This window comes from Drosophila takahashii, chromosome 2L (genome assembly GCF_030179915.1).
Source record: "Drosophila takahashii strain IR98-3 E-12201 chromosome 2L, DtakHiC1v2, whole genome shotgun sequence".
NCBI classification, from domain to species: domain Eukaryota; kingdom Metazoa; phylum Arthropoda; class Insecta; order Diptera; family Drosophilidae; genus Drosophila; species Drosophila takahashii.
In genome coordinates, this window is record NC_091678.1 from 20706420 (window position 1) to 20731570 (window position 25151).

Sequence of the window (25151 nt, forward strand, 5' to 3'; positions counted from 1 at the left end):
CGCCAAATTCAAATATTTAAATTAATTTTTATTTTGCTATCAGCTACTGACTTAGTGATTGTATTTTGTATAAGTTCGTCTAGAAATATAAAAACTACTATATATCTTTTAACTTTTCACTTTATTTTTAAACTTGTGTTAAGCTACTAACTACAATGCGAACTAAGGACAACCTAAACATAAATAGTTTCATCGCTTCTCTCACTGAGACTTCTCGTGCGTTGCATTATCGTTGGTCAGATGGATCTGGAAGTGCTGCGTAAGATCGGCCACGTTTCCGGCCTTGCGGGCCATCAGAGATTGCTCCGCCTGCAGATCCGTCAGTTGGGACTCGATCTCCGTCCAGGCATAGTCAATATCGGAGTCTTTAGTATCCATGCCGCACACAACGAATCGGAGAAACTGACGCCCCGCATGTTCGGCCTTAACCATGTAGATCTTCTTGCGATCCATGAGGCGCTGAAGCAGCTGGGTGGTCACCTCATTGCCGCCCTTGGGACGGAAGCAGACCAAACCCAGGGCTCGAGGAGCAACCAGTTCAAAGCGCGAGTCCTTGATCACCAGTTGCTCGAATTGTTTGGCCAACTCGATGTGTTTGCGCACATGATTCCTCAAACCCTCGGCTCCCAGGGTGCGGAAAGTGATCCAAACTTTGAGAGCCCGGAAGCGACGACCCAGCGGGATTTGCCAGTGCCTGAAATCGGGAATCTGCGACTGACCCTCGTGCTTGTGCTTCAGGTAAATGCGATCCACATTGAAGCTATCGACCACCTTGTTGGCATCCCGCAGCCACATGGCCGAGCAATCGAAGTTGACCAGCATGAACTTGTGCAGGTTGAAGTTCAGCGAGTCCACACGATCCAAACCCTTTCGAAGGTCCGAGCATTCGTCCAGGGCAAAGGCTCCGCCGGCATAGGCGGCGTCCACATGGAGCCACACCTTGAACTCCTCGCAGACGGCGGACAAGGTTTCGATGTCGTCGTAGGCACAAGTGCCCGTGGTGCCCAGGGTGGCAATGCAGATCACCGGAATCCTGCCGGCCGCCACATCCTCCAAGATGGCCTGCTTCAGTGTCTCGCCTCTGAGTACGAAATCCTCTCCAGCTGGGAGCAAACGAATGGGCATGGCAGCCAGAACGCCCGCCTTCTCAATGCAACTGTTACTCTGATCCGAGGAGTAGGCCACCAAGCGACCGCGCACCTCGCTTTCGCTGAGCTCCGGATGGGACTCCCTGTAGCTGGCCACCGTCTGTTCCCTGGCCGCCAGAACAGCCACCAGGACCGCCTCGCTGGCCGATCCCTGAATCACACCTCCGCCGGGTCCTTCGCTGGCGTGCTGGAAGTGAGCGGGCAGCTTCAGGAACTTGGCCAGCCAGTCCATGACCACCACCTCCAGTTCTGTGCAGGCGGGACTGCAGATCTGCGAGGGAGGAGGCGTATTAGTTAGGAATATTTGCATAAAAAAATTGTTATTTTATAAGTGTATATATTTTTTTAATTGGCTAAAAAAAAATTGTATTTAAAAATTTAGGGAATCATTCAAACATTTTAAAATAATGATTAAGTTCAAATTTTTAATACCATTTCTTAGCTTAAACTGCATTTTTGTGGCTGTTTATTCGTTCTTAAAAACATATTGGAATTTAGTTTAAACTGTACTTCAAATTTATCATACGGGCCTTAAAACATTTAAAAATTTCGAATTTTAATCCATCGCTTTCTTTTTGCGGAATTTTTGTGTAAAAAATACTTACTTAATAATATTTACATATTAAGTTAATATGTAAATATTTAAAAAAATAATAAAATTAGTAAATTATGCGAAAATTTTAAAATAAGAATTGAGATTAATGTGTTTATAAGTTTTTTATATTTAAACCGCACTTTCAGGGGCTCTTATTAGTCCTTACAAACAATTGTAATTTAGTTTAAAGCCTACTTTAAACATAACATTTAAAAATGTAGAGTATAAAACCAACTCTTTCTTTTTATATACTTTAATATTCTTTTCATTAATTCGTAACAAAATTATGCTTTCGAAACTTCTGCTTTATTTCCTATTCCTATTTCTTTATTTTTTTTAGTCACTCTCAATTTTCTTTTCATTAGTCCACAATTAAATTATGCTTTTGAACCTTTTATTTTATGCCTTGCCCAATAAATTCTTTACATATTTAAATTTGTTTAGAGGCAACTTACGGCCTTCTGCACAATAAATTTATATAGTGACAATTGCCGATTGATTTGTGTGAAAACTCTCTTTCGTCTGGTGCAGTGGCAACCTGTTTGTCGAGTTCTTGGATTCACTTTCCCCCACTGCGCACAATGGGCGCCCATTCAGCCGGCCAAAACAATGGACCCAAATAAGAGCGAGATTTCACCAGCGATCTGACCTACCCAGCTGAATCCGATGATGCCGAACCCGCTGGCCAGCATCTCACCCACAATGGAGGGATACGAGGTGGCAGTGGGATAGTAGGCGTGCATATTGGGCGACTGCCAGTGGGTGAGACCCGGCTTGATCACGCGATTAATGTCCTCGAGGACTTCTTTCCACGACTCGGGCTTCTCCGGCATCTCCGAGGGCACCAGGTCCAGAAGATAGCCCGGTTCCACGGTGGGCAGCACATCGTTATCCCGAATATTCTCCAGATAGTCGGCCATAAAGTCAACGGCCGCCTTGCCAAATTCCCGAAACTCCTTGGCATCCATTTCGCTGACAATTTTCGATTTCGTTTTCTATTTGCACTTTTCACGTTCTGTTTGTTTTGGTTTTATTTTTCCGTTTACGATCTGTTTACCCAACACGATTCCAATCAATCCGTTGATGCTACACCAAGTCGCCTGAGGTTAACTCTGAAACCGATCGCCGGTGACGACCGGCTTTTATACACCGACTTCTCTGGTCAGCCTCCAGAGCTGACAGTTCGGCCGTTTTCCAAAATCTGGCTATTCAACGTATTAAATGCATAAAGAAATTGTACTAACTATCAAAGAAAGTAAAAACATTTTTTTGACAAAACCAGCTTTTTGAATTCTGGTAGAACTGGTGGATAGTTTTAAAAGTATTGTTGAAAAAAGTATTTTTGAAATCATCTAGAACAACGGACGAACATTTTGTGGCGTTTGTTATTTTAATCAAATTAAACTAAATACGTATTCATTCATACTCCGAGGCTTTCATTTATATCCATTTGTACTCTATACGAATTTCTATGATTTTCCTAAAGACTCAGAAGTTTAGGGTAAAATTATACTTGTAAACAAAATTATTCATGGTATCTATTTTTTATTTGACCGATAACGAAAGATTAATGTAATTAAATACATCATTTATCTCAAAAAATATTTCCAACTGATTTCCTCGCACAGATGAACACGAAGCGTGTCAAATCTTTAAAATTAGGGAACACATTTGGAAGGTATAGTTTACGCGATCTTATAATTCCTGTAAAATAATTATAGTCACAATTACTTCGCTATTTTCATATTTGTTAAGTGGGTATCTAACACACATACTGATTACACAGTGTATCAACCAAGCTATGGATACCAATATCAATTTCTTAGATGTGAACAGATATATTGTAACCAACTAAAGCAGTCACTAACTGTTCCCACTTTTTTTGCTGAGGCTTTAGATGTGCTCTCTGTTCGTTATATGTGTTCTCTTAGGCTTTCTCTCTTAAACAAATCGTTTGAAGAAATTACAGTTTTTATAGTTGATTAGAGTTGACTGTTAAGACTGCCTCTAATGAACCATAATTTGAAATTCGACGAGTCTGATTTATAATAAAAATGAACAATCAGGAACTTCCATTATTTCACTTCACTTAACTATAAAAAATTACAAAAAAAAAAAAAAAATTAATTTTAGTCTTTCCATCTTAAAAATGATTTTGGAAAATTGAAAGTTAAAAAAGATATAAATATGTATTATGAAAATAATAATGTTAAAAAAAGAGTATTATTAAATATAATTTTTTTAAAGGTTTATTAAAGTTTAACTTTTAAGATTAGAGTTGACTGTTAAGACTGCCTCTAATGAACCATAATTTGAAATTCGACGAGTCTGATTTATAATAAAAATGAACAATCAGGAACTTCCATTATTTCACTTCACTTAACTTAAAAATTACAAAAAAAAAAAAAAAATTAATTTTAGTCTTTCCATCTTAAAAATGATTTTGGAAAATTGAAAGTTAAAAAAGATATAAATATGTATTATGAAAATAATAATGTTAAAAAAAGAGTATTATTAAATATAATTTTTTTAAAGGTTTATTAAAGTTTAACTTTTAAGATTAGAGTTGACTGTTAAGACTGCCTCTAATGAACCATAATTTGAAATTCGACGAGTCTGATTTATAATAAAAATGAACAATCAGGAACTTCCATTATTTCACTTCACTTAACTATAAAAAATTACAAAAAAAAAAAAAAAAATTAATTTTAGTCTTTCCATCTTAAAAATGATTTTGGAAAATTGAAAGTTAAAAAAGATATAAATATGTATTATGAAAATAATAATGTTAAAAAAAGAGTATTATTAAATATAATTTTTTTAAAGGTTTATTAAAGTTTAACTTTTAAGAGAATGGCATCTATAATTCTACTGCAATACCAATATGTAATAGTTATAATTATTCATAATAATAAAAACAAGCAATATTGGTCGACAAGAATACCTTGTAGACGTCGGATTTTATGAAAAATCGTTTTCTTCCAATTGTGAAGCAATTCTTTTTTTCTAACAAAATTAAAGCTGTATTAATGATTAAATTATAATTATATTAAGGTTTAATAAAAAATAAATTTTAATTATATTATGGTTTAATATAATTATAATTTTGGAAACAAATTTTTAGCCAATTGTATGAATTTCACATAAAATCCGTAAAATACGTTTATTTATAGGGCACATAAATCACTTATCGTTTACATATTCCACTTACCCAACTGAATCCAAGGACTCCTATTCCCGCGATCAAGAGTTCACCAACGATGGAACCCGCCGACGAGGAGGATGGATAGAAGGCATTGAAATACGGCGACTGCCAGTGGGTCAGGCCGGGCAGGATAATGTTTTCCAGATCCTTGAGGACCTCCCTCCAATGCTCCGGTTGCTCAGGGATCTCCTTGGGCAGTTGATTGATCACCGCATAGGGAGCCGTGTTGGGCAGGACATTTCTATGGGAATAAAAAGAGGTTCATAAGCACGAAGGACTATTCACCATTCGACACACACCTCTCACGTATGCCACTCAAATAGTTTATGAGAAACTCTATAGAGGCATGGCCAAAATCACGAAACTCATCAAAGTCCATGGCAATGGATCCTGATCCTGGTTAAAACAAACAGAAGCCCGATTTTTTCGGGGTTTTTCGACAGTTTTCCGCTCGGTTAGTTCCGCACTTGTGCACCGCTGACATTCGAATCTACAAATGATCTGGCTGCGCTTTAACCAAGTCTCAATGAGCTCCGAATCTCAAGTCGTTGTCGCGTAGGCCCCCAATAAAAAGTTCAGAGGGAAAACAACAAAAATCCGGCTATGTGTGAAAATGTGCAGTGGCAGCAAGTTTTTAGTCTCGTCGTCTGTGACCAGCCCATTGCCAAGATTTATGTTTATGTAACTACCAAAATAAAAGAGATCGCCAGACAAAAGTAAAAATGTTGAAGAAGAAAATTTAAATAAACAGCTTGTTAATTGTCTATTAAAATGTGTTATCCAAACTTTAGCACTGCTTACTAAATCGCCGTATTTCTCTCTTACTTACTCACTGTCAATCCGGTTCCATATCATCGCATCATCAGCAATTAACTGTCCCAAGTCGAGCCCATTTGGCAAAATACTTCATGTGTTTAACCATTAACGGCTCCATTAGATAGCCACAACAAAGCGTTGGAAAATTTGAAAGTCAAAGTCGATTTTGTAACCGCGGAAGTGAAGCGTCGAATGGGACGCCACAGATTGGAATCGGATTGGGTTGAATTGCATTGGATCGGTCTTCGCTGAGTGCATTTCATCAGCCATTTCCATTCACGATCTGTTTCAGGGTCACGCTGCATTTTTATGCTCTTAGCCTATATCTTTGTATACCCGGTACTATTTGGGTTCAAGGGTATACTGAGGTTTTGAGTACAGTTGGTGGTTCCAAATTGTTAATGGGAACCAAAAAAGCTTAGCTAAAAAATCTTAAAAAAATGGAAAATAAAATAAAAAAGCATTGATTGTAATAAAGTTTACTTGACTAAATAAAATACAATTTGTTTTTAATAAATCAAATAATAATTATAATAATTTACTTATTGGGTTTTCATTACTTATACTATAATCTAAGATTTATAAATACTTTAACACATATTTATAGATTAAGAATCTTGTAATGTTTCGGTTTGTAAAAAATGAATTTATTATTACAAAATAAACTAAAAAATATTGTGAAACAAGACTAAAAACTGGGAAAATGTTAATAAAGATCTATATTTAACTGTGACATACTTGTGAAGCGACCCATGCATTCCAGCTGTTCGCGATACTTTATTCCCCCATCCCGCGTAGCCCATCCCATAAACGACCTTCTTCTAGTGTCCACTTTTGCGGGTGGGGTCCTCCATGGGGAACGGGGTTTTCGGGGGCTTTCGAGAATGGCGATGGGGTTTTTGGGGTTCAAAGTGTTTGGCAAAGTATTTGGCGCGCTCTAAGCGGCTCATAAATAAATGCGAAAACAAAATCGTTTTTGCAGACGCAACGCATTCGAGGGGTCTTGGAATGGAATGGGGGATGGTGGTGGGCTATACTATAGATATAAGGGGTTCGAAACTATAGACAGACAACACCTTATGCAGATACAGCAATCGCATGAAACCGGGTGATTCGGGTTATGGATTCCGTTACCCTCTGCCCCGCCTTACAGATTTTCCACTGCGTCGGCGCTGGAACGATGTCGAACCCTAGGAATAGAACCGCCACCCACCCACTTTAATGGCGACGCTGGGGCGATAAGATAATGCCGCTGCCTGCGCATGCCTGGAAATTCTTGAGGTTTTTCTTGTTCTTGTTGTTTCTCGCCTATCAGCCGATTTCCAACGATTTTCAATATAAAGGGGCGGTGCCTGTTTTCCCCTGGAAGCCCTGCTTTTTTGGCGACCGCTCCGCGTATTGACTTGGACTTTTGAGTTAAGTTTCTCATATTTGTTTCGCCTCTGCCGGCGTCGCTGCTGACTTTTAAGTGCTGTTTACTGTTGTTTTGGGGCCAACGAAGGTGTCGCTCGACGTTGGTTGGCTTTTTGTTCTACCCACTTTTCGTTTTTTCACTTTTTTTCCTTCTCCTGCACTTTTGCAGCTAGAATTTCTTGAGGCAGAGGGAAACAAAAGTTTCCCCATACATATCTATATAATTTTTTGGGGCTAAAGTTTTTACGTTTTACAAATATTATAATGCTCTTGGAATTTTTTTTTGTTGGGGAATGGTATCGGAAGAGAGAGATACACATGCGCATGGCCAAAAAAGAAGCATAAAAATGTCGTCGCTGCTGGCGTTGTCGCCTTGTTGCCATTGTTGTCCTGCCATTCAGGGCTGGCTGTATGCATTTTACCATATCATTTGTGTCACATTAAGATCAATTGGTAAACACACACACAGACGGCAGTACGCTTTTAGTACGTATACGCATAGCATACCCATATGGGCGGCCAAAAGGCAAATGGCATACAAAAAAAAGTATCGTTAAAAGCTCCTCACAGAGACCAACAACAAAAGCGTGAAAAAGTGCGCAAAATACAAAAAAAGAAAAATGAAAAAGGGAAAGACGACGGTTTGGCGAAGAAAATAAATAAAGATGCAGCACGGCAAACAGGGGATTCCCACCAGCAACAATAACAACGGACGACCACTGTCAGCCGCCTGCCAGTGTTGCCATGTCCAGGGTTGTCGCTGCTACTTTTACCGTTACGTACCTCTAGTCATGCCGTCGCCATTTTGCCTCGCTCGGTTCGCATTTGCCGTCGTCGTTTTCGTTACCGAAACCGTTACCTTTGCCGTTGCCGTCGCCAAAATGGCGTTCGCATAAAATCGTGTTCGAGTGCCATTTGCAAATGGAATAAAAAAAACGAGAAAATCAAATGAAAGATTTAAAAATAAACGAAAATTTATGTAATACTAAAATTACAAAGTGTTAAAGTGCCGAAATAAAACTCAAACTGGGTAAACGGAGTTCTCTTTAGTTCAGTTGGTTTTACATTTTCCGTCGCGTTTACTTGCAAGCACAATTAAGCAATTGATTTACTTTTTGGATGTTAAAAAATGTACTTTTTTTCGACTTGTCAAAAACAGAAGAATAATTACCACATGCTTTTTTTATTTAATAATTAAGTGATAGTTCTTAATGACTAAAACAAAATAGTAACCGAAAATTTGAAAGTCTCAGAAACAAGACAAAGTCGATGATAAATACAATACCTTTATTGTACTATATTTTAGATAGATGTAATGAAGAACAGTCATATTTTTAAAACAGAAACATAATTTGTAAAAATGCAATAATAGTTCAAGTTTTTTGTGTTGCTTTTCGGATCTAACTAATAATAGTAATAGTTATTTCTAAGTGAATACTCGGACCTTGGCTCATTTTCAATAGATAATAATGATAATAATTTACTTCCGCTCGAGAATTCACCTAAGGCCAGACGATGAATAGATATGCGCCGATCATATTTATAGCTAGTGATCAGTTTGGCCCTTCCCGACTTACATAAAGTTCACCTGACTTTCGCCTGGTCGAAAGCACCCCAACGATAGATGGTCTAGTGTCCCCCTGGTGTCGCAAACAAATTCAAATTGTTCAAGTCCCTGGCTACTTTAACTGATAGAGCAGCCGAGCGTTGTTGGCACGATCCGAACCTAACCGAACCGCAGGTCTAGAATCTAAGAACCAAACCGAAACCCAAAGAGACCGCCGCGATAAGGGGAAACAAAAAAAACAGTCAACGGGGCGGCAGTTGGGCACGAACCAATGCCAGTTATCGAGCAGACAGCGATCCCGCCGAGCGGAGTCTCGTTGGCTTTTAGTTAAACGGGTCGCGAGTGCGCAAAAAGTCTAACTCTCTGTACTTTATAGGGCCTCAGAAACAAAGAAACCGTGTGCTAATTGAAATAACCTAACTGAAATATAGCTCATACGACGCGTGTACAAATCGCCGGCCCCATTGCAATGATGCAAACCCTGAAACCACCGCCACCGCTACATCATCACCACCAGCACCAACTTCAGCATCAGCAGCAGCCACATCAACATCCGCAGTTGCAACATCCTCAGTTGCAGCAGCAGCAGCAGCAGCAACAGCACCTGACAGTCATGGATAATCACCAGCAACATCAGCCGCATATCCATCAGCAGCAGCAGCAACAATTGCCACCCACGCCGCAGGCATCTCACCTGGTCGGTGGGCAGCAGCAGCAACAGCAGCATCCGCACCACAATCACCTGGCTGTCGACCAGGATGACCCAAATCCCGAACTGGTGCTCGCCTTAATTTCCAGGAATCGTGCGCTCGAGGGTAAGTGGCCAAGTCATGCCATCTTTGATTCAGCCGTGTCCACCTGAGTGCTGCCTAGGAGATTTTCCAGCAGAGAGAAAAATTTGTGGCACGAAAAATATCTTGGGTTTTTATACAATGAAAATAAGTACACAGAAATGGAATATATAAAGAACATCGAATACATCAATATAAAAATGTTATATTTATATCTTTTACTTAACTGATCAAGAACTTGAGTTATTGAACAAACTAGAAACTATAAAATAAAATAAAATATTATTATAGTAATTAAAAAAACAATAATAAAATTTAAATTGCTTATAATAATGTTTAACCCTGAATAAATATTTGTTATTGAAGGTTAAACAATCCTAAACGCTATTGTGTAAAGATATCCCAATATAAACTAAACAAATTCTTAACACAATTAAAATGTTTTTGAACCAGGAAAAATACAATCTTTAAAGTATTGTTTTTGTGTGTCACCAATGATAATTTTTTCGTCCTGTGTACGGTGTTTAAATTATGCAAAGTTTTTGTTTGCCGCTCGTCCTTTGTTTTTATGAACCACCAGAAAGGTCTTGCCATGAAGATGAGTTGGGGTCATAGGGTCGGTCTTTTAGGGTCATATATGAGAGCCTTGCGGTTGGCCTGACTGCGGTATTTTCATTTCCATTTCCATTTTCCTTTTCCGACCCGGACCGGCAGCTTAAGTGTTTTTCAATTAAATACGAAAGCTTTCTCGGTGGCAGACCGCCATCTTCACATCTCCGATGAGCTTATTTTGAATGCCCTTTTAGGAGGGCTCAATGTTGTGGCTGCTTGGTTTCGGCCCGCCCCCCACTTTTTTATGCACTCGCCTCGAAATAAATATGGTCCAAAGGGGACGCCAATATATAACTGGCAAAAGTTTTGTTCTTTGAGGATATATGCTGAAGAACTTCCTAAGGAGATGATTTATTGCAGCCTGGTTTTGCTGCTGGTCAAAGGGATTTCTATGCTGGAGTTGCCTAAACCGCTCAACTAAGATCCCGGCATGTCACATTTATGATTTCGTTTCATGTCTCCCACACACGAGTACATCCCTCTCGAAAATCCCACGCCAAATCAATCGGCAATCCCCAGGACTAAAAGCCAGTCCAGAAAGTTGACAACTGACTGCGGATTGGAGTCGAGTGGAGTGGAGAAGATGACATCGGACAGAGACACGCGCCGCTGACAAGGATAAAAGCCGTAACCAAATCCAAAGGCGAAACTGTTGACAAACTCCAAATGTCTCCGGCATTGTTGCTAATGCGCTGGGAATACCCGGAGTCCAGGAGAGGCGGTCCAATGCACGTGTCCCCGCGACAATGCGGGCATTGAAAAGAGCAGGATCATCCGAACCTCGCATTTTTCCATTTTCCCGGCTTCAAGTGCGGCGGGATTTCGTTTTTAGAACACGCGTAATTACAAACAAATAAATATATATGTGTACAAGAGGCTGGAGAGGCAGGTCCCGGAAACCGCATGTGCTGGGACCTTCAGATCGCCTTGGTCGAGCCTTCGCCACGTGTCACTAATATCCGCTGCATCCCTGGCAAAGTGCGTGCACTCAGGAAAAATCTGGGAAATCGGGGGAAAACTCTCAAACAACGCTACAGGAAATCACTTTCTTTTTTCTCCCTTTTCGAAGTCAGAGAATCTCAGAGAGAGAGAGAGAGAGAATTCGACAAAATAATATTATTTAATATCAATTTTACTAGTATTGCATGGTAAAAACGATTTGTTTATAAATATCAAAAATGTGCCAAGCGCATATCGGTTTGATCCCGGCAAATTTTTTTTGTGTGTACCTTCAAAAAATCATTATTGCAATAATTTAAATACTTGATGAAGCCTTTTTGTTAAAAATAAACACCGTAAATATACTTTGAATAAATTTTTTTACTAAAGATTTGTTATCACTTAATTTGTTTTTTTTTTCGGTGTAATCCCGTTAATATTTTCCTTCATATATTTTTTCCAGTGCTGCTGGGCAGGGTTTAGCTGGTGTAGCGTGGCAGTTCGCTGTCCCAAAGGATTCGAGTGACGTGTGCCGGGCGACGTGCAAAAACGAGCAGAAAAATTGAATTATGCGCTTGCGGTGCTTCCTTGCACCCCCCGCAAACACCCCTTAAGCCAACCAGCCCAGCCCTTCAGATCCTGCCCTACCCTGAACCCAAAGTCCCACCCCTTCCATCACTTCGTTTTGGGCAATCGACAAATATTTTGTTATTTGCCCATAAACATATTTATCGAGTTTGCGTTTGGTTTTCTTTTCGGTTGTTTCAAGTGCGTACCAAAATAAAAAAGGGGCTGGAGAACTGGAGGACTGCACCCACGGGTGTTTTGTTTCACCCGTTCGCCTGTCAAAAATTGTGTAAATATGTTTATCATTTCCACTTGCCCACGGAACCGGTGCACTTAGCGCTGAGCAAACAGACGATCCACCCCGCAGCCAGGACCCCAGTGTCCTGGGCCTGAGCCCGAGGTCCCTGTGCCTGCTTTCCCAACGCACTTGTCGCTCAACCGCTGGCCGCGTGTCCTTCGTTAGCAGTTCTTGTGTGGCTTTCCTATTAACGGTCCTACAGCCCGAACCACCCCGTAAACCCATTCCAAAATCCGCCTAAGCGTATCCGTTTTTGGTTTGTTCTTTCCTTCCTTCCTTCCTTTTCAGTCCCTTCGATTCCGGAACGGGCTCCGGCAATTGTTGCCTTTAGCTTATGTAATTTGTCATAATGTCAACAGGCGCAGATCACGCAGTAAGAGCAAACACTTCATTCGAGAACTGATTGTCCATTGAAACGGCTGAATAAAGTTAGCGAACCCATTTGTAGCTGAAAAAGTGATTAAATAGATGACTTTTAAAAAGGACGCAATTCTCTTTGAAGACTCGACAAATGTTTGCTTTGCCTGAGGTCAATATTCTTATAATTCGAAAAGAAAATATATTCCGTATTTAACGTGTGGTCTCCTTTTAAATATAAATCTTTTTTAATATATTTTATTTCATATTTATTTAAGCTTTGAACTGGGTCTTAATTAAATGCGATAAAATAAATTAAATTAAAGTTTTAAAGATGTGCTTCCTTCAGTTTTGCAATTTTGAATACCTCTTCAACCGATTACATATAGTTATATGCTATTAAGTAGATGACTGGCCCATTTGTGCCTCCGATCAAACCCATCTCGTTGGTTAGCAATTCCCTTAAATCTCGGTGAACAGAATGAATCTCCTCTATGGTGGCCATAGTATCAATAGCCACGTGAATCTCCCGTAGGAAATCCGCATGCGGTGAAGTCTGGATACTGGCATATGAGCTTGTCTGTGGAAGGCGTTCGTAACCAGAGGCCGTTTGATAACTGCTCTCGGTGGTGTAGCCAGAAGTTTGAGAGCCGGATTCCGAATTAGAATCAGATTCAGATAGTTCTGCACTGCCGATGGTGCTGATTGAACTTCTTCTTGATGGCAAATCCTCCAAATCCGCTTGCGATGAAATATCCATGAGTGGATCAAGAGGAATATGTGGAGATTCCCTGGTACTTCGTCTGCTTTCTTGAGATCTGGAGCGCAGAGATCCCTGAAGCCTGGCTCTACTAGATTCCATGTTAGTTTCAGATTGCGATCGTTTAAGTTTATTTCTCTTTTCCATTGATTCCATTTTCTAGACGAATTTCTTTTTCAGATATAGCTTCTTAAATTAATCCAAGTCCAGGTCGTAAATTTGAGATAGGTCTTGTTCTAAATCGGATTTGCAATCAAGGTCGGTGTTTGTGCTGATTTCCTCAGTAAAATCGGTTTGTGTATACGAATTGAATGTCTTGAATATTCTGGCCAGATCGCGTCGGAAGACGCACCCAGAAAAAAATATGGACTTAAAACCCAAAAAATGGACTTAAACTAAGGTAATATGGACTAATTTTGGACCTAAGGAATCTTGGACTTGTTTTAAGTCCATTATGGTTAAGGCCATGATGGACTTAATTATAGTCCAAAATGTACCTTAAATTTTAGGAAATATTGACCTTAGAAACATAGACTTAAATTAAGTACTCCCTTACCTTTAATTTAGGGTATTTTAACCCTCGAAATTAAAGCCAATATTGCACGAAATCAAGTCCATTTTATAGCCAAAAAAATTTACCAAAATGCCCTTAAATTCAAGTCCACATTATTGCCAATAAACAAATCCCATATTCCCTTAAATTAAAGACAGAATAATTCCTAAAATCCCGGCCATAAAGACCAGGTTTTAAGCTAATGCTTTTATAAATTTTATTAGATTTTTTATAAATTACTTTTTTTTTTAAATAACATTAAAATAGCTTAGGCTTTATAAATTCATGGGATTGGTTAAAATTAATATGAACAGGAGGATTTGTTACACATTTCATATCAATAAGTGTAAAGTTTTTATAACTATTTATCTTATAACTATTATAATGTTCAACATATTCAGTTTGTAGCTCTTGACAGAAGAAAACCACTTGATCATCGTACGATATAATATCTTTTAAGACATACGCAGTGAAATTGGTTTCATTAAAAAAAATAATGTAGTCGCGTTTATAGCAGAATCCATTTTTTTTCACATATAAATAGCTTTTTGCATTTATAAAAATGGTGTTAGGATAGCATAATTTAAACTTAGTGTAGAAAATTGAGCTTTCAAATTTGCAAAAGGTTTTGCTGAAACTATTTTTTCTGATGGTGTAATTTAGTAATTTGTTTGCAAACACAAAATTGAATTTTAAAGATAAAGACTTAGTTAAATTAACTCTTGAATTTATATTTTTACAATAAGATTTCAATTCCCTGTGCTTTGCCTCAAACGAAAAAGTCCAGAGTAAACGAAGAGGGCCTGACATTTTTACAATATCTACATAGTGTAACAACAAATGGTGTTTCGGTTTAAGCGTATCATGAAATAATGTTGTGTACGCTCTATTGTGACTTGTTATATATTTTTCCAACTGAATAATGTCAATTGTTTTGTATTCAAAAAGGGTCAAAAGATCAACAAGCTTTGATAAGTTTAAAAAGAAACTCCAAACTTTACTATTTTTTGCAATTTTATCGCCAATTATTAGTGGAAAGTAATGAACGAATGTCATCATTTCTCGAGCCGACATTTTAAATTTAAATTTTTTTAGGTGATTTAAGCTTATATCTGGGCATATATTTCCTATTTCCGTTTCACCATAGTTGAACATTTTTTTGCGCATATTAAAAAGGTCTAAGTCAAAAACTTTTCCGTTAATAAAATGAAGAAGTATATGGGAAAGGTCATAATTCAATATTCCCTCAAAAATATCATGTAGAATGTCTACAGAATAATTATCAATTACTGAGAAATTTGTAATTCTATTAAATATGGAGTTCTCATGAACGCCAGACACTGCCACATTACATTCCCTGGTATCTTCTGTATAGTTAGCTATCGTTCTCAAATCTGAAGGTTTTACAATGAAAGAATGTTGAGTCTCCTCTTTGGACATCTTGCAGAACCTGCAAAAGTAGTTGCTAGAAAACGATCTTGAAAAACCGAGAACAGAATTCAGACCTAAATTGTCTCCAATTATAAGTCCCAAACTAAAGTATATTCTAGTATTTCCGTTTGTGGTTGTTATATTGATGCCATTTGCATGAAGATCATTCAAAATTTCAATTAATTTAAAAAAAACACGACTATTACCGAATTCTTTAACTTGTTTGGTTTCAAATAACGCAGCAATGAAAATTTCTTTCAAATGTACTGGAGCTGTTGGTAATGAGAAATAACAACCTAGAAGCGGCATTGAATGGCTTCCTAATGGGTTATTTGTCTCAAAATCATCGAAATACAAAAACAAGGGAAATCTAAAGGAATTGCTATCATTTTCATTGAATCTCCTTTTCCAAATATTTCCATTTACAAAATTGGTGTAGGTTGATTCGTTTTTTAAAATATTTAGCTTTGACAAAAAATCGTTTAACACATTTGGAAGCTCAAAGTATTTCTTTAGATAAAATTTTATAGGGAATATTACTCCCTTGCTTAGTTTTATGTCAAGGCCGAACGTATTTTTTTTTCTTTTTGGTTGAATTGTGTTATCAATCGTAATAATTTCCGGATCTTGCCACATTTCGCGATTCTTAAGTTCTTTTATAAGTAAATATTCCGAACTGCATTTTTGAAACGGGTTTTCACAAAACTGTTTTAAATTTTCAATTTTTTCGAGATCGTTAACGTCAGCTAATATTTTTTCCAGTTCTTCTTTGATTGGCATTGTTATAAATTTTTTAATATTTTCTTGAAGTTCTTCTGTTTTTGATCTAGGCAGGTTAATTTGTGCGCAATTGTTGACAGTCATTCTAAGAGCATGCTCTTGAAAATTAGCAGGATGATTAAATGCTAACGTTAATGGGCAGTTGGAGTAATTAACATTTTGGTTAAATTCAAAGGATGGCTCAGACTGTGAAATTGATGTTTTCGCAATTACATTCGATTTTGGCGTTTTTACAATTTGGCTTTTTGGAGCCACTACAAAAGTTTGTTTTTCTTCGCTTATCATATGTTTTCTTAAAACCTTAAATGATGAAAATTCTTGGGTACATGTTGGAAAACCACATTTAAATACATGCAAAGGCAATAAGTGGTTTCCTTTAACATGTGTGAAAAAAGAAGTTAGGTCTTCAAGATTAACGTGACAATTTTTACATTTATACATCATGAAATAGTTAGCAACCACTATTTTCAGAGGCTAGCGATGTCGTTGAACTTAAATATTACTAAAGTAAACGAAGAACTCTTTACATTGAGTTTTAGAGTCCCCAATACCACATATGATGAGGTCTCCGAAAGACTGAAAGCACTGGAAAAAGGATTTCCGCGAGTCGCTTCCTAGCCACTCCGCACTGGACGCTTCGGCGACCCGTTGGTGTCAGCAGACCGTGGAGGAGGAGGAATACTGACAGATCAATTGTCCCTGTTGTACAACAAATAAAATTAAAATTAGTTTTGTTTAATAATAATTGAAATACGCATTCAATTATTTGAAATGGCAACCAAAAGTGTCATTTATAATAATTAAATAATTTAGGCAGGGCATAAGTAAGAAGGATATATAAATTTACATAAATTACCTTCTTCGGCTCCTTTGATTAGCTTCAAAATTTTGACGCTGAATGATTCCTTCAGGCGTTTTTCGGCAATCGGAAGAATTTTGTTTTTAAATTCCTCGAATTTAGAAAATAAATGATTTTCTTTTGCGGGAAATCGGTCCGCAAAGTCGAGTTTCAGCTGAAATAAAATATATGTTTAATATATATATTGGGCGTAATAAAATCGTTAGAATATGTATCTTACCAGCTCAGCACCAAAAGACTGTTTTAAAATGGGCCATGCCGTTAAAATTTCCTTCAATGAAGTTTCCGAGACAAGTTGTTCTGTGCGCTTCTTAAAAGTGTTTTCCCAATGGCGATATATTTCTGCCAGATTCGCTGTGTCATCGCTGTTGCATTGCAGCCATATCATGGAGTAGCTTACTGAATCAATGTCCTCCTCTAAAAAAGAAAAATATAAACGTCAATATTTTGAAATAACAGCGAATTTAAAGTTAAAAGAATTACCTGCCAAACTGTTTGAATCATCATCAGATTCGATAATTGATTCCTCCACCAATGATCGATTTTTAGAAACGGTATTCCTATACCTGGCATATAATAACCCACCAGCTTTTTTGTTTTTGATGGGTAGATAGTAGGTTTCCTTAAAAAAAATCATAATGTGTATATAAATATGTGATGAATAATTTTTTCTTTTATGTTATACCTTAACCTCTGTTGGAAAGAGGCTTACAATGTCAACAGCTACTTGATCAAATTTTTTTGGTTGCCATTCTATTTTGTGATTAACCAAAAAATCGCAAATGATGCCACATATGGCCTTTCTTTGCCGCTGTTCCAAGGACTTGTTTGTGCGGTAGAAATTGTTGATTCCCTTAAACAGGAGCGACTCTTGAAGAATGGAAATGGCGGAAATCTACATAAACAAAATTAAGTTAAAAATTGTTTACATGTATAGTGACATTAATTTACCTCCGTAGCCGAATTACAAGCCCTTTTTTCCTGCTATGTGCCGAAATAAACATCGTATATAATACTTAAAATGTTAAAGTTATAATATAATATTACCAATTTCATGCGTAAGGAGCGATTATGTTCGAACTTCACCCTAGCACCATAGAGTTTTTTGGGAACGATCTCCCGTAAGTGATCCGGAGACAGCAGTAAAACGGAATCTTCGTCTATTCCGTGATCTGTTAAAATAAAGACCGATTCAAAATTAATTTTTCACGAATTGTTTAATTTATTACAATTAACTAAATTTAAAATCACCGTATTTTTAAATTCTTACCCTGGAAGCAATCAAAAAGCTCTTCCGAGTTCAATTTTTTTAAAATTTCTTCCATCGCTAGTAAAAATAAAAATAATAAACCAACTTAATGAAAATATTATAACCAAAAAAAGGGTGAGTAAAATACATATATCTTCCTCAAGTCCGTCAAGTACTTTTAAAGCCAGCCACTGCAGCTTAGTTTTAAGGAAATGTAAACTCGATTCGCAAATAATCTCTTTACTTACTTTATGCACTAGCTAATTCTTAAATGATTAAGTTTTAAGTTTGTGCATATGTATGTACTAATGAGTGTAAGTATGTGCACATACACGTGCAAGGGCAGACACAAATATTTTATTTTAAAGAAATCACTAGTTTTTGTTACTCTTAAAACTATACAGCTACTTTCTCCAAACTAAGTTTTAAGTTTTAAATCTTTTTATTATTTTGTATTATATTTAATTTTAAAATATAAAGCACATGTCCACACACATATGTACATACATATGTATTTATTTGCAATCACACATGAAAACTTCAGCAAGGCTGGTTTCGGCCTGCGATTTTATTTACCAATAATATAAAATGTTATCCGATATGTATTTATTTACTTTGTTAATATTACTTCCTATACACAGTAATCCTTTTGACTTATTGTTTTCAATCGGGCACTCAAAAACTTTTCAATTTGGAACTCAGAACACAGTAACGCGTAGCAGATTTGCCGCCGGTGATTAAGTGTTGAAAAACGAAGTTGGTAAGCGGCCATTTCCAGGTTGGAATTCTTCAGTGTTGCATTATGTGCATGGTACAATAAATATAAGGTAGAAAGATTCTGGTAGCTTGTGGTCGATTTGGACCCCTAGATCATAACAAAGAAGTCCAAAAATTGTTTTACCCAAACATTTTTTTAAGATTTGTGGTGCGTTTGTGTTTTTATTTTATATTTTAATTTACAACTTTTTCGATATTTTCATATAAAATGGATTTTTTTCTTAGATTGACATTAAAGTTGCACCACAAATTTGCTTTTTTATTGTTTTATCCAAACATTTTTTTACAAAAAAACCCTTTTATATGAAAATATCGAAAAAGTTGTAAATTAAAATATAAAATAAAAACACAAACGCACCACAAATCTTAAAAAAATGTTTGGGTAAAACAATTTTTGGACTTCTTTGTTATGATCTAGGGGTCCAAATCGACCACAAGCTACCAGAATCTTTCTACCTTATATTTATTGTACCATGCACATAATGCAACACTGAAGAATTCCAACCTGGAAATGGCCGCTTACCAACTTCGTTTTTCAACACTTAATCACCGGCGGCAAATCTGCTACGCGTTACTGTGTTCTGAGTTCCAAATTGAAAAGTTTTTGAGTGCCCGATTGAAAACAATAAGTCAAAAGGATTACTGTGTATAGGAAGTAATATTAACAAAGTAAATAAATACATATCGGATAACATTTTATATTATTGGTAAATAAAATCGCAGGCCGAAACCAGCCTTGCTGAAGTTTTCATGTGTGATTGCAAATAAATACATATGTATGTACATATGTGTGTGGACATGTGCTTTATATTTTAAAATTAAATATAATACAAAATAATAAAAAGATTTAAAACTTAAAACTTAGTTTGGAGAAAGTAGCTGTATAGTTTTAAGAGTAACAAAAACTAGTGATTTCTTTAAAATAAAATATTTGTGTCTGCCCTTGCACGTGTATGTGCACATACTTACACTCATTAGTACATACATATGCACAAACTTAAAACTTAATCATTTAAGAATTAGCTAGTGCATAAAGTAAGTAAAGAGATTATTTGCGAATCGAGTTTACATTTCCTTAAAACTAAGCTGCAGTGGCTGGCTTTAAAAGTACTTGACGGACTTGAGGAAGATATATGTATTTTACTCACCCTTTTTTTGGTTATAATATTTTCATTAAGTTGGTTTATTATTTTTATTTTTACTAGCGATGGAAGAAATTTTAAAAAAATTGAACTCGGAAGAGCTTTTTGATTGCTTCCAGGGTAAGAATTTAAAAATACGGTGATTTTAAATTTAGTTAATTGTAATAAATTAAACAATTCGTGAAAAATTAATTTTGAATCGGTCTTTATTTTAACAGATCACGGAATAGACGAAGATTCCGTTTTACTGCTGTCTCCGGATCACTTACGGGAGATCGTTCCCAAAAAACTCTATGGTGCTAGGGTGAAGTTCGAACATAATCGCTCCTTACGCATGAAATTGGTAATATTATATTATAACTTTAACATTTTAAGTATTATATACGATGTTTATTTCGGCACATAGCAGGAAAAAAGGGCTTGTAATTCGGCTACGGAGGTAAATTAATGTCACTATACATGTAAACAATTTTTAACTTAATTTTGTTTATGTAGATTTCCGCCATTTCCATTCTTCAAGAGTCGCTCCTGTTTAAGGGAATCAACAATTTCTACCGCACAAACAAGTCCTTGGAACAGCGGCAAAGAAAGGCCATATGTGGCATCATTTGCGATTTTTTGGTTAATCACAAAATAGAATGGCAACCAAAAAAATTTGATCAAGTAGCTGTTGACATTGTAAGCCTCTTTCCAACAGAGGTTAAGGTATAACATAAAAGAAAAAATTATTCATCACATATTTATATACACATTATGATTTTTTTTAAGGAAACCTACTATCTACCCATCAAAAACAAAAAAGCTGGTGGGTTATTATATGCCAGGTATAGGAATACCGTTTCTAAAAATCGATCATTGGTGGAGGAATCAATTATCGAATCTGATGATGATTCAAACAGTTTGGCAGGTAATTCTTTTAACTTTAAATTCGCTGTTATTTCAAAATATTGACGTTTATATTTTTCTTTTTTAGAGGAGGACATTGATTCAGTAAGCTACTCCATGATATGGCTGCAATGCAACAGCGATGACACAGCGAATCTGGCAGAAATATATCGCCATTGGGAAAACACTTTTAAGAAGCGCACAGAACAACTTGTCTCGGAAACTTCATTGAAGGAAATTTTAACGGCATGGCCCATTTTAAAACAGTCTTTTGGTGCTGAGCTGGTAAGATACATATTCTAACGATTTTATTACGCCCAATATATATATTAAACATATATTTTATTTCAGCTGAAACTCGACTTTGCGGACCGATTTCCCGCAAAAGAAAATCATTTATTTTCTAAATTCGAGGAATTTAAAAACAAAATTCTTCCGATTGCCGAAAAACGCCTGAAGGAATCATTCAGCGTCAAAATTTTGAAGCTAATCAAAGGAGCCGAAGAAGGTAATTTATGTAAATTTATATATCCTTCTTACTTATGCCCTGCCTAAATTATTTAATTATTATAAATGACACTTTTGGTTGCCATTTCAAATAATTGAATGCGTATTTCAATTATTATTAAACAAAACTAATTTTAATTTTATTTGTTGTACAACAGGGACAATTGATCTGTCAGTATTCCTCCTCCTCCACGGTCTGCTGACACCAACGGGTCGCCGAAGCGTCAAGTGCGGAGAGGCTAAGAAGCGACTTGCCAAAATAACTACAGCGGACTCTCGGAAATCCTTTTTCCAGTGCTTTCAGTCGTTCGGAGAGCTCAACACATTCATTAAGGAAAAAATTCAAACCCTTTTTGAAGAAAAATTAACCTTACAACCCATCATATGCGGTGTTGGAGACTCTGAGATTGAATGTAAAGAGTTCTTCATTTACTTTAGTGACATATTTTATGAATTCAAAGACATTGTTAGTGCAGTCGACGCATGCTTTAAAATTTACAATGTTTTGGATCTTAAGTACCCAGAGGAGTCGAAACTCGTGTGGTACTTTATCCATAAATACTTTTTTGAAATGGATATTGCTACTGAAGATAACATTTCTAAAGTCATATCATTTATAAACGATCTTAATAAGTGAAGTACCTTCTAAAAGATACCAGTCTGTATTAACAAAAGAATTGTTAATGCAAATAAAAAACCTGAAACCTTAAATTTAATTTTTCAAAAACTCAATGAAAGAATTGTTAATGCAAATAAAAAACCTGAAACATTTTTTATTTTTCAAAAACTCAAACAAAGTCTCACAATTTAAATAGACAGAAAAAATGTAAAATTAAAACATTTAAATAAATATGAACAAAAAACGTTATTCACGCATTACTGGATATATTATTGGCTAGAATATTCCTTCGAATTTTACCGTAGCCATTCCGGGGGTCTCGTATCTTGCACTTTATAGTAAGTCCGATAGGATGTATCACCTAACGCAATCTAAAATATTTAAATCAAATATATACCTTACTGGTTTTCTTTGATCTAATCGCAAAGTTATATAATTTATTCATGCCGAAGACCCTTGGTTCAGGCCCTTTAAAAGAAATAAATACATAAAAAAAAATGTTTATAGGCCCTTCCGATTTTTTAGGTAATTAACTATTTTTCAGACTATAAATTCCTAAAATTTTATGGACTTGAATTTTGCATTCATGGCTACGGTCACCATTTTTAAGTCCACAATGGCCTTAAATCACCATTTTAGGCAATGCAGTCCATGTTTCCTTAAATCTAGGAATTTTTTTTTTCTGAGTGCGTTATAGGCAGTTAAGTTGATGTCAGACATCTGTGAAAAGATACATAGGTCTGCAGGAACAGTGAAAAAGACAATTTGGAAGTTTTTTGCTCTTACCTTATTTTTTGAATTTTGAAATTTGGATCGAAATGGGTGCCCTTGATCAGGCAAATGTGAATGGAATATTGCCCTTATCTTTGACGCAGAAAGCAAGGCAAGTATTCATTGCTTGTAGTTAAAGCATCTATAAATATGTAGGGGAGTGTAGGGTAATTTGACGAGTAGGGTAATGTGACGAACTCGTCGAATCTCATATATGACGTCACGTCAAAAATTCCAAATAAATGTAGTCGTCTCCCCTTATCGTGTCGACAATGTATTTACAGTAATATTAATAAGAAGTCCCGTAATTTGTTCGTGAGGTAATTTTCGCTAAAAATGTGGTGCGCAAACTAGCAAACCCATTCAATTTACTTGTGTTTCAGCAGTGCCAGAGAAAAGATGAGTGGAAAATAAAATCAGGCGAATATATGCACGTATACATGAGATCTTTATCAACAGTTTTTGGTACCTCGCGTTTGTTTCTTTTGCACCGTTTGAGAGTGACACCGTTTGTGCTCCAAGTCTACCTTGTAGGGTATCGTGACGAACTTTTTGTAGGGTATTGTGACGAACTTTTTTATTTCAAGAATTTTAACTGTTATCGTTGATTATTTATAAATAAAATATAATAATACCAGATAACATTTACTGCTGCAGTTTTATTGTTGTTTTTAATAGTGACGTCAGTTTAATTTAATTTTAAAAAAATTTGCACTTTGACCATTTTTTTGTTTTGTAAGTTTGGGTATTATCTTATTACTTCTTTCTTTTCCTTATCGAAAATAACCTTTCCGTAAATAATATAAAAAAAAATGTATTTTTTTGTTTGTAAAAAGGATGGTTTACACCAAACGCTGTGGGATTTGGCTACGTTAAAATTTCGAATCCAAATTTTTTTAGAAATATGCTCAGTAAATGTAAGTAACTTTCTGCTTTTACACTTTTAAAAAATATTGATTTTTGGAGAAGTTACATTAAAGAACAAATCGTTCGTCACATTACCCTACAACTTTTGAAAGTGCAAAAAAAGAAGGGTTCACGCCAAACGCTGTGGGATTTAGCTGCATTGGAATTTCGAATTTCGAATTTTACAGGGATATGCTCAGTAGATGTAAGCAACTTTCTGCGTTTACACTTTTGAAAAATATTGATTTTTAGAAAAGTTACATTCAAAAAACGAATCGTTCGTCACCTTACCCTACACTCCCCTACATTTTCGGGAGATAAAATATCTTTATGATAAATTTATTATTTTTGTGTTCTGTAAAATCTTACGTTGGGTCTTGCGAAATTAGTATTTCCGATGAGCATTAATATCTCATGCACCTTCTATAAGGATTCCGTTATATTTTTCAAAGGCTCGGATAAAAAAAAGCTGCTCCCCCTGGGGACATCAATATCTTATACCTTTTCGGTGACCCCAATCCATTGGAGTCCGCTGTCTGTGAAGCACACTTTCAGCATTTTTCATTGCTGGAAAAACAAGAATGAAGTCCCGGAGAGAAGGTAAAATTGTGGGTCTATCAGTGGGCCCCCCACTAAAGTCTGGCAAACAAAAGCAGGCCCACAGCCAAGTTGAGAAATCAGTTGATTCTGTTATTTTTCCCGGTTATTGTTGGCTTTTCGTTTCCGTCCGCTCCTTCCTTTTTGGCGTCCACATAAATCATTTTTTCGCCATTTTTCCGGATTCTGGTAGAGGTGGATGGTGATGGGGAATTGTGGAGCCTCCCTGCACATTTCCTCCTCCTGCATATTTGATGGCTTTCTGGGTCTGCGCTTAGCATCGACGACAGCTTTTTGACTAGCCAACTGCCGGCTGGCAGGTAAGCCAAGCGACCACCTTTTCCACCTCCCTTTTCCACCCACTGCCTGTTCCTTATTCTTTTTTTTTTGGCTACGTCTGATGCTCCCCCATGGAGGGTACTTTTTTTGTCAGGGGGTTGAAGGCGAATGTTCAAGTTATGTTAAGTAAATAATGGGGCGTTCATATGACGCTGGAAACGTGTGGGCGTGGGTTTCAGTGGCGTAAAGGCCCGTCTTTTCCCTTCTTTTTTTTCTTTTAGCAGGAGGGTGTACACAGTCATGTGTGTTTTTGCAGTCAACTGTTTACTTTTATATTTCTTCGCTGCTTAATAAAATAAAATGGGAATTTCGCTGGTAAAAAACAAACGGCTAGGTATGTCAGCTGAGAATATCAAGACATCTGGGACTAGCTTTAATAAGGGACATTGTTTTGGAAACTAGAAAACATTTTAAAGAAAAAAACATGATATAAAAAATAAAACTGTTTGTAAATAAAATAAAACAATAATAGTAATTCTACTTAGATCTATATATAGGTACATAGACTTTATTAATTATTTTTTTGTGGATTTTACCTGGGACTGTTTAACCTAAGATGATTGAGTAATTAATAATTCTACAAATATCTAAATTATTGGTGACACTTGCAAACTTTACCCAGAGATCTTTCTTATAAAATTAATATTTGAATATAAAGTGGTTTGAAA

At 36.4% G+C, this 25151-nt stretch overlaps 6 protein-coding genes across 19 annotated transcripts in view; 2 read left to right on the plus strand and 4 right to left on the minus strand.

The window, feature by feature from the left end:
- Positions 1 to 102: 102 nt before the first annotated feature.
- amd (alpha methyl dopa-resistant) lies at positions 103 to 5502 on the minus strand. 3 transcript variants are annotated; one of them, XM_044394888.2, is made up of 3 exons: positions 5248 to 5502; positions 4955 to 5189; positions 103 to 1419 (listed from the first exon to the last, which is right to left on the minus strand). In XM_044394888.2, exons 1-3 carry the CDS (start codon positions 5325 to 5327, stop codon positions 202 to 204), a joined length of 1533 nt encoding a protein of 510 aa, XP_044250823.2. In that variant the 5' UTR covers positions 5328 to 5502; the 3' UTR covers positions 103 to 201. The 3 variants fall into 3 exon arrangements, with proteins under 3 accessions (XP_044250823.2, XP_017014630.1, XP_070067788.1); XM_017159141.3 differs by lacking the exons at positions 4955 to 5189; positions 5248 to 5502 and adding an exon at positions 2397 to 2959; XM_070211687.1 differs by lacking the exons at positions 4955 to 5189; positions 5248 to 5502 and adding an exon at positions 1581 to 1598.
- Positions 5503 to 7562: 2060 nt separating this feature from the next.
- Lim3 (Lim3 homeobox protein) overlaps positions 7563 to 25151 on the plus strand; it is a 43172-nt gene continuing 25583 nt past the window's right edge. Inside the window, exons 1-2 of one of the 4 annotated variants that reach the window (XM_017159124.3) lie at positions 7563 to 7663; positions 9121 to 9559. In XM_017159124.3, the coding sequence (XP_017014613.2) occupies positions 9214 to 9559 (346 nt within the window). In that variant the 5' untranslated portion in view covers positions 7563 to 7663; positions 9121 to 9213. Of the gene's footprint in view, positions 7664 to 7776; positions 8208 to 8786; positions 9560 to 25151 lie in introns of those variants that run through there. The other 3 variants (XM_017159126.3, XM_017159123.3, XM_017159128.3) reach the window with 3 other exon arrangements.
- Positions 12557 to 13215, minus strand: LOC108069150 (uncharacterized). Its single transcript, XM_017159131.3, has one exon. It carries the CDS (start codon positions 13213 to 13215, stop codon positions 12688 to 12690), a length of 528 nt encoding a protein of 175 aa, XP_017014620.2. The 3' UTR covers positions 12557 to 12687.
- LOC108069151 (uncharacterized) lies at positions 13222 to 22672 on the minus strand. Its single transcript, XM_070211695.1, has 3 exons — positions 22657 to 22672; positions 22560 to 22610; positions 13222 to 13415 (listed from the first exon to the last, which is right to left on the minus strand). The coding sequence occupies exons 2-3, from the start codon at positions 22588 to 22590 to the stop codon at positions 13264 to 13266; spliced, it is 183 nt and encodes a 60-aa protein (XP_070067796.1). The 5' UTR covers positions 22591 to 22610; positions 22657 to 22672; the 3' UTR covers positions 13222 to 13263.
- Positions 13898 to 18673, minus strand: LOC108069775 (uncharacterized). Of its 5 annotated transcripts, none has more exons than XM_070211681.1 (9): positions 18555 to 18673; positions 17962 to 18018; positions 17739 to 17863; positions 17643 to 17672; positions 17377 to 17586; positions 17175 to 17313; positions 16912 to 17108; positions 16689 to 16845; positions 13898 to 16531 (listed from the first exon to the last, which is right to left on the minus strand). In XM_070211681.1, the coding sequence occupies exons 2-9, from the start codon at positions 18014 to 18016 to the stop codon at positions 16368 to 16370; spliced, it is 1077 nt and encodes a 358-aa protein (XP_070067782.1). In that variant the 5' UTR covers positions 18017 to 18018; positions 18555 to 18673; the 3' UTR covers positions 13898 to 16367. The 5 variants fall into 5 exon arrangements, with proteins under 5 accessions (XP_070067782.1, XP_070067780.1, XP_070067781.1 ...); XM_070211679.1 differs by having other exon boundaries at positions 17643 to 17675; XM_070211680.1 differs by having other exon boundaries at positions 17643 to 17675; positions 18517 to 18667.
- On the plus strand, positions 19268 to 22119 carry LOC108069772 (uncharacterized). Of its 5 annotated transcripts, none has more exons than XM_070218016.1 (9): positions 19268 to 19386; positions 19923 to 19979; positions 20078 to 20202; positions 20266 to 20298; positions 20355 to 20564; positions 20628 to 20766; positions 20833 to 21029; positions 21096 to 21252; positions 21410 to 22119. In XM_070218016.1, the coding sequence occupies exons 2-9, from the start codon at positions 19925 to 19927 to the stop codon at positions 21886 to 21888; spliced, it is 1395 nt and encodes a 464-aa protein (XP_070074117.1). In that variant the 5' UTR covers positions 19268 to 19386; positions 19923 to 19924; the 3' UTR covers positions 21889 to 22119. The 5 variants fall into 5 exon arrangements, with proteins under 5 accessions (XP_070074117.1, XP_070074126.1, XP_070074121.1 ...); XM_070218025.1 differs by having other exon boundaries at positions 20269 to 20298; XM_070218020.1 differs by having other exon boundaries at positions 19274 to 19424.